This window comes from Primulina tabacum, chromosome 8, assembly GCF_025594145.1.
Source record: "Primulina tabacum isolate GXHZ01 chromosome 8, ASM2559414v2, whole genome shotgun sequence".
Lineage (NCBI taxonomy): Eukaryota > Viridiplantae > Streptophyta > Magnoliopsida > Lamiales > Gesneriaceae > Primulina > Primulina tabacum.
The window spans coordinates 37,036,640-37,056,607 of NC_134557.1; the positions used below are offsets into that span (position 1 = coordinate 37,036,640).

General features: G+C 37.9%; 2 protein-coding genes and 1 non-coding gene across 3 annotated transcripts; 2 read left to right on the plus strand and 1 right to left on the minus strand.

Annotated features, from left to right (window-relative positions):
• The first annotated feature begins 1,591 nt into the window (after positions 1 to 1,591).
• On the plus strand, positions 1,592 to 3,340 carry LOC142554033 (uncharacterized). Its single transcript, XM_075664642.1, has 2 exons — positions 1,592 to 2,513; positions 2,732 to 3,340. Exons 1-2 carry the CDS (start codon positions 1,676 to 1,678, stop codon positions 3,142 to 3,144), a joined length of 1,251 nt encoding a protein of 416 aa, XP_075520757.1. The 5' UTR covers positions 1,592 to 1,675; the 3' UTR covers positions 3,145 to 3,340.
• Positions 3,341 to 4,942: 1,602 nt separating this feature from the next.
• LOC142554736 (uncharacterized) lies at positions 4,943 to 6,538 on the plus strand. Its single transcript, XM_075665410.1, has 4 exons — positions 4,943 to 5,142; positions 5,628 to 6,126; positions 6,210 to 6,320; positions 6,368 to 6,538. The coding sequence occupies exons 1-4, from the start codon at positions 4,943 to 4,945 to the stop codon at positions 6,536 to 6,538; spliced, it is 981 nt and encodes a 326-aa protein (XP_075521525.1).
• Positions 6,539 to 15,582: 9,044 nt separating this feature from the next.
• TRNAY-GUA (transfer RNA tyrosine (anticodon GUA)) lies at positions 15,583 to 15,668 on the minus strand. Its single transcript is given in 2 exon segments — positions 15,583 to 15,618; positions 15,632 to 15,668. It is a non-coding gene; the product is annotated as a tRNA-Tyr (tRNA).
• Positions 15,669 to 19,968: the final 4,300 nt, after the last annotated feature.

Here is a 19,968-nt window from a genome sequence, read left to right on the forward strand (position 1 = left end):
CAACGTTCCTCGCATCACAAGTCGTTTTTCGTACGTAATATACGCAAATACATTCCTTAATATCTTTTTTCTCATCTATCATATCATATTATGGGTTTGATGTATATTTGCATGAAAAATATGTTGCCTCATATTTATTTTCCTTTTTATGTCATATTATGCTTAGAACATGTGTTTTTATAATTTAAAACTCTTGTTAACATTGCACCAAGGGGGCTGCCATAGTAGGGACGTGAAAAGGGGTCAAATTCACAATGTTTAAAAGCTTAAAGGGTCACGATTCAAGGCTGAAATGAGGGAGACTAAGGGCTGCACGACTCGAGGTTTTAAGGACGGCTAGGGCTCGGTTTTGGGTGATTTAGGAAGGAAGGCCACACGGGGTGCCGTCCAGGGGAAGGGATGGGCTCTTAGGGTCCTAGCCTCGAGCCAAGGTGGTCCATGCAAGGCTGGAAGGGCAGGAAAAGAGGAGTCGAACGGCTAGGACTCTTCCTACCCGCGACCGCGTGTTTAAGATGAACCCTGCACCTTTACGTGCATGGGCCGTGGGGGCTGGCCTAAGGGGGTCCTAGAGGGTTCGATATAGGTCCTATGAGGGGTGGTCAGGGGCTGGTACAATTGGTTAGGGTCTAGGTTCGAAAGTTTGGAAGGTGGCATGAGTTAGGGTTCGAACCATATAGGACATAAATTTCAGTAGCTGGTCTAGGCTTGTTCAAGGGTCTTAATTGGCTTTATTTGGGTTGTAAATGGTATAATTAGGTGTTATTAAGCTATGGTTCAAGTTTGGTAAAGTTTAGTTAAATTCCGAGTCAATACGTATCAAAATCGGGATGTACGTCTAAGTTTAAAAACAAATTGGGAAATCAAACGAGAAGCTTAAGTTCACGTTTAAGAAATATTTATAAGTGTATTTTAAGGTGATATGTTAAGTTTGGATTGAATTGGGTCGTCATTTTAAGGTCCAAGGATAAGTTTAAAAAAGTTAGGGTTGCAGGGGCAATACGATCATTTTATACCTGAAAAATGTTAAACGTTCTGACAATGATGTGAATGTTATAACAAATGTTAAAAACAATATTTTTGGAATCTTTGAAAAAAATCTGACAACGTCCAATCAACAAAATAGAGAATTATGTGTTATTTGATTTTGGAGTGATTGTTATAAAGATAATAAGGCTTACAAATTTACAAGTACAAAAAAAAAAACAAAAAACAAAAACAAACAATCGTAGCTTGAAGTTTTCACCATTCTTTTTCGGTCCAAACTATCACATATATATTGGGTTTTTTTATTATTAATTTAAAAATTAAAAAAAATATTTCAAAAATAATTCAAAATAAAATAATTTTACAAAATTACTTTAATCTGTATTTTGTAAGCACGGATTAAAGTGAGGTGGAACATTATCTGTATTTTGTAAGCATGGATGCTCATCCACGTGGAGCATCTGTGCTTACAAAGCACGGATAATGCTCCACCTCACTCTGATCTGTACTTACGAAACACGGATTAAAGTAATTTTGTAAAATTAATTTATTTTGAATTATTTTAGAAATATTTTTTTTATTTTTAAATTAATAAAAAAATCCCCATATATATTACAGGAGACGAAAATTCGGAATAAAGATAAACCAATATATACTAAATTATCAGAATAAGGAGCCGAAGGATTCGTTAATGGAGGATTCACCATCCGCCATAGCTCCCTTAATCCTCAGAAATTTGTTAACTTCGTTATTCATCCTTGCCGACAAACCCCTTATCCATCTGGTACAAAAATCCCGACTTCTTCTAATCCTAAACCGTTTTCTGGTCTCAGCTTTCCTCTTCTTTCTCGGCCTTTTGCCTTCCCTCTTCCCTTCTTTGAGACCCTCTGCGGAATCCCATGATCACCCTTTGAATCCCAAAAAAGATGACATCTCTTCTGCTCGTGGCGGCGGCGGCTTCCGGTACGGCGGACGGTCGGGTGTTGAGCGGGCACTTACGCAGTTACTCTTGATAATGAATGACATCCCGGTGAGTTCAAGAAAATACGAAGTTGTTAGATCATTAGCAGAGAAGCTTATTGATGAGAATTTGTCGGGGAAGAATCAAGAAGCTCTGAAGGAGGTGAACTGCGCCGTGCTTGCGGCGGCGTTTGCGAGGACGCTGAGCCAGCTTGAATCCGCTGTGGCGGAGCAGGGGAGGAGGAGCGGGAATGACGGCGGCGGAGGGGAGGTGACGAATGAGGGCCGTGGGAATGATTATTTGCTGTATACCAAGGCGAGTCGTCTGTTTAGAGGGGTGAGGTACTGCGGGCAGGTGGCGTGGAGCTATGCGAAGCCGAGGGATGAGCTGAGCCGGTCAAGGAGCTCGGCGGAGAAGCTGGCGGCGGAGATTCTGTGGTTGGCACAGAAGATGGCGGCTTCGGGTTGTGCTGATGAAGCCGTTCGTAAGTGGGCTGCGTCCACGAACCTCGCTTGGCTTGCTCTCACGACTGAGCCGCGACTTCAAGGCTCCCTAGTAAAAGTCGCTGGTAATAAATTAAAAAAAAAAGAACCAAATTCTCATTCTTTGGAATATACTTGTCAATTATTTCGTGAATTCGAATTAAAAAGCATCTTAATTGATTTTCTTGGTAATGAATTGTACCAGAATCTACTGCAGGTTATTCAATTATTGTATATATATATATATGTTCACGCTGCAACATTTTATAATTGTCCACTCCACTATTTTATATTGTATATATAGCATTCTTAATCAAGCAAGCAAAGGAATTGGGCAGTACCGAAGAAGAACAGCAGCAACAAGAAGAGCCCCACAATGATGCATTAGCAGAGCAACAAAAAACAAGGCAAATCAAGATGAAGATGCTGATTTCATGGCTGCCGCTTCTTTGTGCCGCCAACAATGGCACGGATGCGCCAATCGTGAACATGAGCGAAAGGGTGGAGCTGGAGATGATAATGGAAGATATAATCTGGACACTGGATGACGATCATGAAGAGCAAGAAAGGGTGCTCTCTGTGTGGCTCCACCACTTCTCTTATTGCTCAGCCTCGGATTGGCCCAATCTCCGATCGTGCTACACTCAGTGGTTTGCTGCTTCTCGCACCAGGCTCTTGCAAGCGCTACCCGCAGGCCAGCACCTAGGGTCGAACTAGAGACCTTCATGTATATATAATATAATTTTCTCGTAATGCGAAAATTAGCGGACGATGTCTTGATTATAGATACATACTGTTAAAGTTGTATTTTAAATTATAAAAGTGTACTCTGAGACGCTTTTCTACGTATATAACTAGGGTGTTAAAAACACATTGGGACAAATTAATTTTTGAGCCGATTTTTCACCGCTAACTTCGACGGTGTGCTCTCATTTATTCTTCTTCATTGGTGATACCCCATAAGGATCCGGGTCATGGACGACCCGGAGTATTAAGTGCATAGTCCAGAACAGTATGCCGGGTATTATCTTCATCAGCCGGGCACATATTCTCTTCCGGGCAATCAAGAGCCCGGGCTTTCATACAAGCTCCCGGGAACTTCCTACCCGGGCTACTTCGAGAATTGCACCACACTCGAGTGTGATCGGTATGAGCTATCTAATCTGTCAGAGTAGCATGTGTTCGGCATGTCATAGAAGTCATCAGAAAGTATGGGCAGCCGTCTTATCATACTTAGCAGGTGGCACTGAAAACAAGATAAAGATGGATTTACTACTATAAATAGCAGGTACATTTCTCATTTACGGATTCTGGATTTTTGAACTCTCAAGCAGACCCACATATTCTCACATATATTGTGTGTGTTCTTCATCTTCAACCTGATAACTTAAGCATCGGAGTGGCTACACCGGACATTACTCCGGCGCCCATTCACGAGTTTTTTTCCTTGTTTGCAGGTATTATCGAGGCCATTACCTTCACTCAATTTCCTAAACATTTAATCACTTTCACTATCCGGTGGATTGACCACTTATCCCATACCCAGTTCATCCGGATATTCATCATCGGCGCCGTATGTGGGAAATTTGAGTCTAAGACGTTGATATGCCTCCTACCAGAAGAACCAACCAAGATACTTCTCGGGCTCTAGGAGATAATGTGTTTACCTCTGGACAAGGTGGTCTTCCCACCCCCAGGACCACCGAATGTCATTACCATGTCTCCGGAAGATCTGGCTCTGTTTGTATCTGAGGCGGTGAAAAAAGCTATGGCCCAGAGAGACCCTTCTCATCACGTTACCCCGCCGGGAAGAGAGCAGGAGCATGAACAAGAGCAGGAAGTAGGAGAGGAAGAGGGAGTGAGGGTGGAGGAGAGGGAGTCTAGTGCATGTTCTAAGTCTCCTACAATGGCTGAGGAGTTGGAGGAGCTGAGGCAGAAGGTGAAGGTGCTGGAAGGACAGGTTGGTAGAAAAAGCAGTACCCGGGCGCGATCAGTAGAGGATGCCCCTTTGATGACTTTATCATCCGGGAAGCTCTTCTTGGGTATTTCAAGTCTGGTAAGATCAAAGATTATAATGGCAGTACAGACCCAGAGGAGCATCTAAATCGGTTTGAGAATATGGCCATGCTGCACTATTACGCTGATAAAATTAAGTGCAAGGTATTCCTAACCACTCTGATTGACTCGGCCCAGAGGTGGTTCGAACGATCGGCCCCTCAGAGTATACACTCTTTTGAAGAGTTTCAGAAAGTATTCCTCCATCACTTCAGCAGCAGTAAGAAGTATAAGAAGACTGCATTTAGTCTTTTTGAGGTAAAGCAGAGCCCGGAAGAAAGTCTGAGGGCTTACATCCGAAGATTCAACAGAGTCGCCTTGAATGTCCCTTCTTGTGCCCCGGAGAAAAATTACAGCGTTTACTCAGGGCTTGCGGGAGGGGGATCTTTTCCGATCAATAACCAAGAAAGCGCCCAGGGACTTTGAGGATTTGTTGTCCCGGGCAGATAAATATATTAACATGGAGGAGGCGCAAAAGCATAAAAGAGAGGTGGTAAGAATGGAGAAGGAAGACCGGGTAGCTAAATCCGAGGAGAGGGGGCCGAGGAGGGATAAGCAGGGGCATTTTTCTCACCATGTACCCTTAAAGATTATCTGGGAGAGGGAGGTTCAAGAGTGTAGCAGGGATTTGGCCCTGGATCATCAGCATATCTGGCCTGAGTAGAAGGGATTTTGTACCCTCCACAAAGTGTGCTACCACAACACCGAGGATTGCCAGACGTTGTAGGGAAATTATGTCCCACCCTTCGTCCCGGGACATAATCAAGCTAACAAGAAGCCGAGATTGCCACCTTGGACATCTCGGCAATCAGGACCCAGCGCCAGGGGAGATTCTAGGAATGCCCCGAGAAGTGATCTGAGTAGAATAAGAGAACCGGAGCCCCGGAAAATGACCTCACCCCATGTCATGGGGGTAATCAAAATGATATCAGGAGGCTCCACAGATGGAGATTCTAATCGGGCTAGGAATTCGAGAAGTAGGCGGGATTGCATCGAAATGGAAGGGGTAAGGAGGAATGAGTCAGTGATTAGCTTTGGCCCGGAAGATTTGAAAGGTGTTAATCTACCCCACAATGATGCCCTGATCATTCAGGCCCGGGTGGAAAATTATGATATTCTAACGGTTTTTTTTTTTATTTGGGCAGTTCTATTAATGTTATTTTTAAAGATGCCCTGGTGCAAATGGATTTGCAAGGTTTTCAGTTGGAAACCGTGGAAACTGCGCTCTTTGGCTTTGCTGGCCATGTTGTTTATCCTGAAGGGGAGATTGTCCTACCTTTGACTTTAGGCTCCCGGGATCTTAAGAAAACAATGATGACCACTTTCACTGTGGTGGATTCCCCATCGTCATATAATATCATGTTGGGGCGATCTGCCATGAATGAGCTGAGGGCCGTAGCCTCCACTTACCATCAAAAGATCAAGTTTGTAGGAAGCCGGGTGGGGGAAGTCCGGGGAGATCAGCTTTTTTCCCGGAAATGTAATATGGAGGCAGTCCGGGTGGACCAAGGTAAAGCCAGGAAGGAGGAGAAGAAGGCGAGACTTGATGAGGGAGGAGGGAGAATGGTAGAGAATGGGGAGATGCATTTTGTAGCTGAGGAGGAGCATGAGATTGTAGAGATCGGACCAGGCCAGCAGATCCAGGTGGCTCGGGACTTCAATTCATCCACCCGAGTCAGTTTAATCCATTGTTTAAAAACTAATCTTAATGTTTTGCATGGTCTCAGCAGGAGTTGACAGGGATCTCACCCTTGGTAGCCGAGAATCACCTGAACATTATCCCGGGATCTCACCCGGTGAAGCAAAAGAAGATGCACTTTGGTCCTGAAAAGGACAGAGTTATTGATGTATAGGTGAAGGATCTGCTGCAAGCTGACCACATTAGGGAAATACAATTTCCTACTTGGCTCTCAAATGTGGTGCTGGTGCCAAAGTCCACGGGGAAGTGGAGAATGTGCGTAGACTTTCGGGACCTAATAAAGCTTTCCCCAAGGACCACTATCCCCTGCCAGGATTGACCATTTGGTGGACTCCACCTCAGGCTTTGAGAAACTGATGCGCCGGAGAGTTGAGAGAAAAATTTGTAAGAGTTTGGCCAAGATTTTGAATTTGCAAGTGATTTAAGAAAATCTGGTGAGCTAATATATATAGGGGAAGGAGTTGATTTCCACCATTGATCTAGATCAGATCGGACGATCAGAATGAATCTTGGAAATTGTGCGGGTATGCGAAAGGACGTGTACGGTTATCGAGGCGTCAGACTTCATCATTATCTCAGAATACGAATCGTTTTGGACCGTTGTAATTCTAGGGCATGCGTCATCATGACATCATTTTGATTGCCCGAAAATACTAAACGACAAAATATTTAAAGTGCGGGAGACATGAGGCCCGGGCAATTCATCTCATCTATGGGATATTTGAAGCCCCCGATATTTTTACAAAATTCCAAATTACTTTTTTTATAGAAGCACAAGTATGATTGATCGGGACAGCGAGTGGTATACTCTAGCCCGACTATTTTAGGGATGAGTGGTGATACTCCCATAAGGATCCGGGTCATGGACGACCCGGAGTATTAAGTGGATAGTTCAGAACAGTATGCCGGGTATTATCTTCATCAGCCGGACACATATTCTATTCCCGGGCAATCAAGAGCCCGGGCTCTCATGCAAGCTCCCGGGAACTTCTTACAATGGGCTACCTCGAAAATTGCACCACACTCGAGTGTGATTGGTATAAGCTATCTAATATGTCAGAGTAGCATGAATTTGGCGTGTCATAGAAGTCATCAGAAAGTATGGGCAGCTGTCTTACCATACTTAGCAGGTGGCACTGAAAACAAGGTAATGATTGGATTTACTACTATAAATAGCAGGTACAATTTTCATTTACGAATTCTGGATTTTTGAACTCTCAAGCAGACCCACATATTCTCACATATATTGCTTGTGTTCTTCATCTTCAACCTGCTGACTTAAGCATCGGAGTGGCTACGCCGGACACTCCTCCGGCGCCAATTCACGAGTTCTTTTCCTTATTTGCATGTATTATCGAGGCCATTACCTTCACTCAATTTCCTAAACATTTAATCACTTTCATTATCTGTTGGATTGCCCACGTATCTCATACCCAGTTCATCCGGATATTCATCATTCATTTTCAACATGGTATCAGAGACATGCTATTCATCATTTGGATTTGATTTCTAATTGCTTGATCAGTGTAACGTCCGAAAAACCAACCTATGTAAATCACATGTATGCAAATTATTTTAATTGATTAATTGTTTTACTTAATTGATTATAAATGCTTGCGTGATATTTATTAAATGATTAAAGATTTGATTGCCTGATTATATGATATGATATCATGAAATTGAAGGATTTTACCCGAATATTCGATAATAGAAAGGGGAAATGAAACCGGGGATGACCAAGACAAGAATATTTATTTTCCTGAAATATTTGCAAGGCTTCCTAAAATGATTAAAAATGATTTAATTTTCTAAAAATTTTAGAGTTCGAATTATTTTACGAGCCGAGCTCGATTTTTCCTGGGAAGCCGGTTTTGGGCAGACAAGGAGTTTTTAAAAAATCAAAAATATTATTTTTGGGAAACTAATTTTATAACTTTTATGTTTTAATTAAATAAGAGTTATTGGGCCCAATTTAACTAAATTGAGTAGGCTCAATTACTCCTATACTTGGAGGCCCAAAACCAAAGCCCATTAGCATGTAATTTAAAATCTATAAATAAGAACATAGGGCTTCTTCCACCCCATAAATCATTTCTTATCAGCCGAAAATCACACAATACACACACCACAAATTTCGAAATATTGGAAGGAAGAAAAGCTAGGGTTCTTCGACGTCCGATCGTCCATCTTCGCACCATCGCCAATGATTGAATATTCGAGCGCTTTAAATACAAAGGCATATTTTCTAAACTCTTTGACGCATCATTCAAATAATATTATGTATGTTATGATTATCCTTGCATGAAAAATACGTTTGTATGATTGGTTCATCGTTAGAACAAATATTTTTATAAGGTTGGATTCTTTTACGCTTGTTTTGAAAACATTATGTTTCCAAGGGATATGCTTCCAATTAGGGATGATTTTTGAATAAAACATGAACACATTTTAAAAAAATTACATGCTGGAAATCAAAGGTAAAACGAGGAGAGAAGTCATAGGGTTTTAGAGTCATTCTTTGTGCACTAGGAGGAAAGTGGCTTGGCTACTGTTCATGGGGTGTTGGGGCTCGGCCAGGGCTGGTTCAGGGGCAGTGTTGGTCTCGGCCTAGGGCTAGGTTGGGTCCTAGGATGGCTAGGGTCCGAGGAATGGCTAGGGAAGAGTCCTGGTGAACTAGGACTCTCCCCCACGCTCATGCAAGGGCAGCAGCGGCCAAGGGGACTCGCTGCTGGGGCTGGGTGGCTCAGGGTTGGTCCAGTAGAGTCAAGGGAGGTTGTCTAGGGGTTGGGTCATGGGTTGGTGCAGGGTGGCTTGACGTGGGCTCAAGCTTAACGTGGAAGAGCAACTTCAAGCGTGCGGCTGCTGCTTATGGTTCAAGTGGCTTGCAGTGCTGGTCAGGGGCTTGGGCTGGGCTTGGTTGGGTCTGGGCGTGGTCCAGGGTCGGTAAGGGTCGGGTGGGCTCGCTGGTGGCTCGAGTAGAAGAGTCTTATTTGGCTAGGAGTCTTAGGCGAGAGGGAAGGTTCACGCGCAGCTTTGCATCTTTTGTGCAGGGTCTGTGAGCGAGCTAGGGTCAGGTTCTAAGGGTCAGGATTGGTCAAGAGGGTACCTCGATGGGTTGGCTAGGGTCTGGCTGGAGGTGGTTTGGTAGTGGCTCGAGTAAATTACGAGATGTCTTGGTGTTTTCTTATAAGGGTCAAAAAACAAGAATTAAATAATAAAATTGGAACCATGGGTCCACGGGGGTGGTTCATGGCTCACAAGGGTATTTTAGGAAACAAAAAGTCTATGTTTAAAATTTGGGATCAAAATATTAAAGTTTGAATTTATTCGAGAATTAAACGTCTCACGGATTGTTAATTAAACAATTAATCGAAAAGCCTCGAATTAAGATGAATAAAATAATAGAAAATTAGATTTAAGTTTAAATAATTATTTGGGATAAGCCCATGTCATTAAAAGTAAGAAAAAATAAAAATCGAGAAATTTTACGTCTAAGGGCAAAACGATCATTATACTTGGGAAATACGTAAAAGCTTGACAGCGTTCCGAAGTATCATAACTTATGTTAAATGATTTAAAATGATGATTTTGATGAAAATATGATATTTTATGATGTATGGTAAAGCCGTGCAATTTTTACTGTTGAAATGTTATTTTTGAAAAGTTATGATATTTTATACTTTTTTAAGAAAAGAAAAAATATTTTGAGGGATGTGAATTAATTGTGAGAAATGATATATGATATGTTGAGGGATCCGTTTTAAGAAGGAACGGTGAACTTACAATTTTGTGAGGATATTGTGAGGGAAAAGGCCCTAAAGGGACCTCGTTTACGGGACAAGGCCCATAGAGACCCCAACGATCGTATTTCTATGGAGGAGCCTAATGCCCGTCCCCATGGACCATGTGGAGCTGAAGTCTGATCAGTCAACCAAATGATAAATTGTAGTCACTTTCAAGGATCAAACTTCACCCAAAATGATAAAAGATTGAAAGCTTTACGATTAAAAATGATTTTTACGATTTTAGATTTATTTATGCTTAAAATTATTTTAAATGATTTATTTATGTTTAAAAGCTATTTTAAATAAAAATATGATTTTTAAATACATGTGAATGTATATGTATTATTTGCTATTCATGCTTAGAACGTGCTGAGTTATTAGACTCACTAAGTTTGTATGATGCAAAATTTAATGATATTATGGCAGACACTGACAATTGAGTGGATCGAGTGCGACAGTACACTCCCGAAGGACCTTTATTTTCCGTACTACCTTGTTAGATAAAAGATTTAAAATATCATGTTAAAGTTTTTATTAGAGAAGTTTTTATGCTTTATTTTATGGGTTAGTTGATCTTTTTAAATGTCGACATAGTATTTTTGGTTAGTTGACGATTTAGGATTTTTATGCAATCGAGACTTCAAATGTTAAATTATTGTGATTATGGTATGATAAGTTATTTTATTTAGTATTTTCGAGTTTATGATAATAAAAAAAATGCGTCGATGTCGTTTCAATCTGAATCTTTAATTGAATCGTTACTTCGTATTGTTGAAAGTTTGCTTCGATTGAGATGGCTTCTGTTGTGACCGATGTTTTTTATGAACTTTATGTTAATCCATCTGATACACTAGGGCTCAATATGATAAATGAGCAACTGATTGGTACTGAGAACTATGGGATCTGGGGTCGCACAATTTTAATTGCACTACGAGCTAAGAATAAGCTTGCATTCATAGATGGAGGTTATAAGAGGCCAAATTCTGAATCGGATAAGATATTGAGGTGGAAGAAATGTAATGAGATAGTTTTGTCATGGATCATGAATGTCGTGTCGAAGGAGATATTTAGTGGTATTGTGTATTCAACTGATGCAGATGTGGTTTGGAGTGATTTGCGTGAACGATTCAACAAAGTAAATTGCTCAAGGATTTTCGCATTTCATCTAGAGATAAGTTGCCATGTTTAAAGTAACAACTCGATCTTAGTATACTATTCAAAACTTAGACAATTGTGGATGAATACAGATCTTTTGTGACATAAACTACATGTTCATGTGAATCTTCGAGGAAATATGTTGAGTTTGATCAGCAACATAAGCTCCTTCAGTTCCTTAAATTTGTTAATTCTGGTTCCACAGCAACCTGAATCCATTATTTTTTTCCCGCTCAAAGTAAGAAGAAAAATGATGTCCGATGTGAGCACTGCAATTGGCTTGTTCATAGCAAGGAGAATTGTTTTAGGTTGATAGGAAATCCTCAAGGACACAAATTGTATAAAGGACAGTGGAAAGGTGGTAATTAAAGATTCAACAAGGAAGGAGACGTCAGAGGTAAAACTATGGGAAGCGCTAATGTTTCTGTTGTTGGTTCTGGAGATGTTGAACAATTCATTTAATCCAAAAATACTGGGTCCTTCTTCATTCTTGAACAATATGCGGCTATTCTAGAGCTCTTTTCGAAGGAACAACCAGACATTGAGACAAACACCTCTGCTCCCTCTGCAAACATGGCAGGTATTGATAAATCCTGTTTTAATATTGACACCAAGTGGATAATTGATACTGGTGCAAATGATCACATGGTTGAGCATAATGGATTACTTGGTAATTTTAATTCTTATGCAAATGCCACAAGCTCAATCCAATTGCCAAATGGTAGTACCTCCAAGATTAGCATCTTAGGCACCATGTGTATTAACAAAGCCATCACTCTTTCTGATATCCTCTTTGTTCCAGATTTTCACCACAATCTCCTTTCCATTTCTATATTCACTAAGGATCATCACTGTTTTGTCACCTTATTCCCATGGTTTTGTGTGTTTCAAGATCTCTCAAGTGGGAAGATAATGAGGATTCGTAAAATAAGACATGGATTATAGTACTTAGACAATTCAAGTTTGCAATCCAGTGGTGTTCCAACCAATTCTAAATTTCCTTAGTACAAGTCGTCACTTTCTGCTGTAAACAATACACAATGTAATTTTGTGTCACAAGAAACTCTATGGCATCAAAGACTTGGACATATTTCTTTATCTCAAATGAAAATGTAATATTTTTTGCATGCTGATTTTGAATTATCCCACTGCTCTATTTGTCTTTTGTTCAAGAAAACACGTGTGAGTTTTCCACATAGAAGGTCATTTAATTCCTCTAAGGCCTTTCAGTTGATTCATATGGATGTATGGGGGCCCTTCAATACACCTACGTATCATGGGGAGCGTTTTGTCCTTACTATTATAGATGATTTCACAATGGAAAACTTGGGTTTACCTTATGCATTCCAAATTAGATTTTCTTTCTTTGGTAAAGAGATTCTTGATTTTCACCAAGACATAGTTTTCTGCTGCTGTTAAGACCGTTAGGACTGATAATGCTATGGAGTTTTTCCAGCAGGAGTGTACTGCCATTTTCCATAACTCGGGTATCCTCCACCAAAGCTCATGTCCTTATACTCCCCAACGGAATGGCCTAGTGGAACGTAAATACTGGCATATCCTCAATGTTGCTCGTTCATTGATGTTTCAAGCCTCTTTTCCAAATAAATAATAGGGAGATTGTGTGCTCGCATCTGGTTACCTCATCAATCGAACAACAATACCTATTTTATCGAATAAGACACCCTTTGAAGCTTTTTTTGGTTCTTCGCCTTCTTATTTCCATTTACGGGTATTGGGTTGCCTTTATTATGTTTCAACATTGCCTAAGAGAGATAAATTTGCCCCTCGAGCAAGTTCATGTGTCTTCCTTTGATATCCCAGTACCCAAAAAAGATACAAGGTCCAAGATCTCAACACCAAAAGGATTTTTGTTTCTCGAGACGTCCTATTTCATGAAAGCATCTTTCCTTTCTCACATGCTCCAGCTACTGAACCTGTATTCTCTAACTTGGATGTGGCCATTTCTATTTCTGACACCTCACCAAAGTCTTCCCAACCACAAGCTCCTACTCTTATTCCTACTCTTGCTCCTGCCACATGCCCTATTAGACATTCTCCTCGCATTTACAGACCACCAATTTGGTCTCATGATTACATTTGTTCTCAGTCACAGTCATATTCATCTTCTGTCCATCCTATATCCAACTATATTCAGTATTATGGTTGTCCCCTGCATATAATACTTTCCTTTCTTCATTCTCTGTCATCAAAGAACCATCCCCCTACCATGAGGCAATCATGTCTGCTATGGACCTAGAGTTATCACACATGGGACATTGTTGATTTACCTCAAGGAAAAATTCCTATCGGCAATAAGTGGGTTTATAATATTAAAACAATCTCGATGGCAGTGTGGATATGTTCAAAGCACGTCTTGGTGCTAAAGGTTACACCCAAATTTATGGTGTGGCTTTTAATAACACTTTTTCACCAGTGGCTAAGATCACCAATGTTTGATGCCTTCTAAGTGTTGTTGCCATGTCTGGCTGGCCTTTATACCAGATGGACATCACAAATGTGTTCTTTCACGGTGATCTTGATGAAGAGATTTACATGGTCTTACCTCAAAGATTTCGAAGTCAAGGAGAGTTTCATGAGGGACTTTGAAACAAAAAGGAGATAAGAAGCAATAAGGTGTGTAAGGTTTCTGTCAATCGAAGCATGATCACTCAATGTTTATTAAGAAAGAGCAAGATTTTGTTACTATATTACTAATGTATGTTCATGATATAGTAATCACCGGTAACCATGATGAATCAATCCAAACATCAAAGAAGCATTTGAACTTCCATATCAAAGTTGAGATTTGGGAACATTGGGATACTTCCTTGGCGTAGATGTTGCTAGATCAAAGGAAGGGATGTGTTTGAATCAGAGAAAATATGCTCTCGAACTCATATCGGATGTAGGCTTATTTGGTGCAAATGTTTGTGATATTCCTATGGAACAAAATGGTAAACTTACATCAAAAGACTTTGATGATAGTGCAGGGAAAGATACTAGTGTAGACCCTCTGTTAAAAGATGCTAGTGCATAACGGAGATTAGTTGGTCGACTCATATACCTCGCGATGACGATGCCTGATATTTGTTTTGCAGTGCAGGCACTAAGTCAATTCATTAACAAGCCTACGCCATCACATTTGGAGACAACATTAAGAGTATCGCGATATCTAAAATTTTCACCTGGCAAGGGAATCTGCTCTCATCACATTACTCTGTCGTTGATAGCCTATTGCGATTCTGATTTGGGGAACTTGTCACATGACTAAAAGATCCATTACTGGTTATGGCATTAAGCTGGGAGGATCTTCGAATTCTTGCAAACTAAGAAACAAGCTATTGTCTCAAGATCTTCAGTTGAGGCAGAATATAGGGCGATGGATAACACGACATGTGAAATAGTTTGGTTGGTTGGTATTTTGAAAGACATGGGAGTGGAGTTAACACTTCAGCGATGGTGTGTTGTGATAGTACTGCTGCTCTGCACTTTACAGAAATCCAACGTATCATGAAAGAACGAAATATTTAGAGATCGATTGTCATCAAGTGCGAGAGAAAATACGCGATGGTTTAATCAAGACATCGCACATCAAAACTGGAGAAAAACCAGCAGATTTATTCACCAAGGTTTTGAGCAAAACTCAACATCAAAATCTTTTGTTCAAACTTGGAATGTTGGACTTGTTCTAAGCTTGAGGGAGAGTGTTAAAGTTGTGTTTTAAATTATAAAAGTGCACTTTGAGAAAACACTTTTCTTTGTATATAAATAAGGTAATTGTCTGTTAAAAACATATTGGGACAAATTAATCATTGAGCATATTTTTCACCGCTAACTTCCACGGTGTGCTCTCATTTCTTCTTCTTCATTTTCAACACAAACTATATATGCTATAGTATCGCATGAACGAGTGTTGAACTTTGAGATAAATTACATATAACGATAATTCTGAATTTATTTCACGATAAGTATTTATTATACCATAAACTTTTGTGAGATTGTCCCACAAGTTAATTTTGTGAGACGAATCTCCAACTCGACTCGACTCCACTCAGCTCATTAAAAAGTATTATTTTTCATGTTGGTCATGAGTTGGGTCATCTAACGAATATAGATTAATGAGACCTGTCTCGAAAAAAGTTATCCATAAAATCTTTTTTTTTTTTTAAAGATAAAAATCGCTCAACCTTTGCAAACTTGTGATTTGATTTTGAACTCTGTGATTAATATTTTGTAGGGAGGAATTGATTATTTTACCTATATTATATTTATAGAAATACATTTAAAATTATATTATTTTTTTATCAATTTTACTAGAATCCATATTAATTAAGTGCACTTTGTAATTTACAAAATAAGAAAGATAATACAGAATATTTGTCAAGATAATTTATATTTGGACTTAATTACTTGTAAGGGCTAACTATATATAATTAATAGATTAAACAACAAAAAAATTCCGACCTGCCGGATTCGAACCAGCGACCTAAGGATTGCTATTTTACAACTACAGTCCTCCGCTCTACCAACTGAGCTAAGGTCGGTTTTGTTGGGAAGTTTGTTCTGTTAATATATATAACTATAAAAAAATGTACAAAATAATTAGCATCCACTTTGTATTACTAGGAAATTAACAGAAATAATATATACAGCTTACTAATATACTAAAAAGATATTTTATATATATATATATTAATACTTGCATAGTTAATAAAAATTTTTAAAAAGAGAAATTACAACATAAATCTAAATAACAGACTTTAAGTTTTTTTGTACGTTTCCAAAGAAAACATTATCAAGCTAACAAAAATTCTAAAAAATATCCTTTTCAAAAAAAATTCTCATTCCCAGTGAATTCAATATTATACATTCTTGGAGGGTGTTTAATTTATAAATTATGAAAGAAGTATTTGGCAAAAAATCAAAACAACATAGAATATCAAATAATTTGTTTTAAAATGCGGATTAACCTAATTTGAGTATGGAATGAGTCAATCATGCACTTTGGTATCTTATTGAATAAAAAGGGTGATATTGTTACTCCATTAATCAATAATTTCGATTTTCGGAAAGCATCATGATCATTCAATAAGAAGTGTTTTTATTTTTTCAAATGAACAATTTGAAGACCTATTGATTCTAACGACTGATTGAGGAATTGATCATTCGGACATTTAATTCATATATGTAGATCTCGGAACAAATATATTTCTATGTAAAAATTGAACGTCTTTGTTAAGATCAATTATTTTTAGATGAACCTATGGTTGGTGAAGTAATCTTGCATGCATTATGTTAGATATATTTAAAATATTATATTTGTAAAAGATGATATTCCTAATAAAAATTTATATCTCAAATATACATACAATTTCAAAAATCAATAACTCAATTTCCCAATACATCCAAATTAAATATATATTTGCATAATTTTATAATATCAAATATACCAATTTACTGCATCTTTTAACATCATCATCTTATTTGAAGGGAAATATTTATTCCTAATTTTAATTGATATATCTTATTGATTTATTTCCCTAATATTATCTTTATTTTGTTGATATGATATTTAATATTTAATTATGATTTTGCCTTTCTAGATAATTATGTTAAAATTTTATTGTGATATGATTTCTTCCTTGAATTTAATTTACTATTGATAAGATTATGTGGAATATTGGGTTTGCCTTTTCTAGATATTATATTTATGATAATGATTTAATGAGATATGATATCAATGTTTAAAAGGAGTTTATTTCTTATTAAACTCTCACTTTCCTTGTGAAATATGTTTTCTTGTGAAGATAAAGTCTATTTCTATATATAAGAGATCAAGGACATTGATGCGGCGGCTCTCTCTTCTCAATCAATATACACGCACTGTGCACGTCATGGTTCTCATAGAAAAACATCCTACAAAGGCGTTGCTGTTTTGAAGAGGAGTCGTCCGTTTTGTTTTTCACTCTTCGCTTGGAGGTTTTCATGAATGCATAACTGATGCACTTTTGCATGTTCAGAATTTCAGAGAAAACTTTATTCAAGAGACGTTGCTATTTTGAAGAGTGCTGGTTTACGTGTTGCCCTGAATGTTGCCAACATCTACAGACAAAATCCGTAACGATGTTAGCTGAAGATCGTGTTTAGCTGCTCGTGTTTTTAGGGATCTCGTTTTTTGCTTTCTTATCCATGTTTTAATATTGTTGTTTGTTTTTAGAAAGCTTTTTTTTCTCAACTTGTTGAGAAAATTGATTTTTGTCATAATCACTAGTGTTAGGTTTTTGTAATCGGTTTGATTTTCTAGTGATTAATTTTTGCCATAAGGCACCGTGCATATTTAATCTAGTCCATCTATTTATTTCAAGTCAATTTGTGTTATAAAAGTTAATTTTCCGCTGCATGTAGATGTTGTCCGAGATGTTGTAACATCTGGAACAACACCTAATTCTGATAAAACACAAATTTACTGTTTTACATCCTATACTGAAAGTCTTATTATTTTTAGCATCTGTCGGACAAAATAATCCTAACATTATTTATCGTCTCAAATCAAGCTATTCAAAGTCAATCTCCCTTGTGCATGGAAAAACCAATAGATGAGAAAGTCCGCAACCTATGCTCAAGTGCACCCGAAGCTACACTACTTAGGGGTTCAAGTGTTGCAAAACCACGTGACTCACGAGCTTGTTAAAAAAAATTTAAATACCATGATTTTTTTTATATATATTTTTTAAAATCACATACGTTATCACTTGGTAAACTCTTGAATTAACGCAATAGCTTGCAAACCGTGTTAGTCATGTAAACTACACTGGACAACTCCTGTATGACAAGCTCGCCTAAGAAAGTGTTGGTAAAAAATATCGAACTCTTGATCATTAGTCAAGCGCTATTTGGTTTCTTGAATGTGAATTCTCATGCTTATAGAACACTTTGTAATACATGACTCAATGATGTAAGTGTTTCAATGATGCAAGTGTTGGGTCATCGTTTTTCTCGTGCCTAAACGCAGCGGAAGTCTTAAAATTTTATTTTGACGTTCAAAATATCATTTGAACACATATGGTTTCAATAAAATAAACATACAAAGGATATTTAGTAATATACCTTTAGTGAATTAATTCACTCGGCTCCAACTATTCCGGTATATGCGGATATAGCTCTTGTTGAATTTTCCTACGAACTTTCTTCGATATCTGAATCAGGTCTACGACTGAAATATTTATTTCTCTTCTAAATTGCACTAGACAAGTAGAAGATATTTTTCGTAGAGATAGAACACTAAAAATCGACACAACTCTCAAACTTGGAGTGATCAAATTTTTCTTGTTTTTGAAAAAGATTTCGAGAGCCTCTTTGAAAATTTGGAAGAGCCGAAGCATCATCTTGCAATGCCTTGCACGTCTCGAATGATGCTATATTAATTAGAAGAAAAATATTCTAATTATTTCTTTAATCCATAATTTAATTAATTAGTCTAATTAATTAAGTAAACTATACATTCTAAAATCCATGCCCTTTATTTCTTTCCAATGCATGCTGTTAATATAAGAATCATAAATCTTTATTTTAATACTAATCTTTCTGTTACTTAATTAATCTAATTAATTAAGTTAATGAAATATTTTTATTGCATTCCATTCATGGTCAATCTCGAATCAATACATAATTTTTGAGAATATTATGCATCAATATTAGTTTGTTTTGTGTGCAAGTTTTTAAAATTATGATATCATGAATATTTTCATATTACATAAATCAATATCATATTTTATAAAAACTTAATAGGTTATATTTTAACTCAATTAAAATATAACTATTGAAGTCCATTTGAACTTTAATAAATTAGCATGATGTGCTTATACTTCTTACAAGCCCATGATCCATGCTTCCCATTGTATTAATATCATCATAATCCCAATCAACGATCCAACATCATCGATGTGACAATTTCAACTTATTTGTTATTATGATGCACACTTTAATTTCGAGATCATCAATGTCTAAATAAGGCAAGTGTACTCATTTTGACTGTCTTAGCTGTCATGCTCTCAAAATTTCTATAAGCTTTTATAAACTTTATTTATAAGCTTATCGATTGATTATATCAAACTTATTTCTTATAAATTCAACTCATTGAATTTATTATCTCAACAGGAACAAGTAAACCACTGCTTGTGTGACGCTCAATGGTTCAGGGATACAGCTAGCCGTGGGTTCACAACTCTTTGTGATTCAGGACATAATCATTTATTCGGGCTTACCCTAATTTGTCTCATTCTATATATCAACTATTGATCATGAGAATGTCAGAAATCATATTTCTTATTAAACCCATCGATTCATGGTGAGATCGTCTAATAGCATCGCCCCATGATTCCCTAGGTATCACTGATAGTGCCTGCAAGAACCAGTCGATTATGATTAACTTACAGTATGGTCCCTTCATCTCATACATCTCGATCGAATCTGCAATCATTGGTTCGTCGAGGGGTGCATAATAATTATATAACTATGTGATACATCTTTGAAAATAAATAGTGGCATCGCATGTACAATTGGAGAACTCTTTCTCTAACATACATCTCATACTCTGGCCAGAGATTTCATGCGCGCACTATTATTTTATCAGATCACATTGGATATCCACACCCGTAAGTGAGCGGTGAATTCTCGACTACAATGCACTGGCTCCTACATTGTGGCAACTGTACCCAATATCGCCACATGATGACTCTCCTGGAGTCAGTAAACAAGTCAAAGCAGAACCTTAGAATATAGAGTCTCAGTGTTGTCCCGGGTCGTAAGGACTAATGGTGTACAATCATAACCACAGACTTGTCA

Bases quoted from the DNA above. Each gene is read 5' to 3' on its own strand.
- LOC142554033 (XM_075664642.1), top strand. From the start codon at position 1,676: ATGGAGGATTCACCATCCGCCATAGCTCCCTTAATCCTCAGAAATTTG. The intron at 2,514-2,731 runs GTAATAAATTAA...TTGTATATATAG, and splicing joins CTCCCTAGTAAAAGTCGCTG to CATTCTTAATCAAGCAAGCA.
- LOC142554736 (XM_075665410.1), top strand. From the start codon at position 4,943: ATGGAGGAGGCGCAAAAGCATAAAAGAGAGGTGGTAAGAATGGAGAAG. The intron at 6,127-6,209 runs GTGGCTCGGGAC...GCATGGTCTCAG, and splicing joins GACCAGGCCAGCAGATCCAG to CAGGAGTTGACAGGGATCTC. The intron at 6,321-6,367 runs GTTATTGATGTA...TGACCACATTAG, and splicing joins TTGGTCCTGAAAAGGACAGA to GGAAATACAATTTCCTACTT.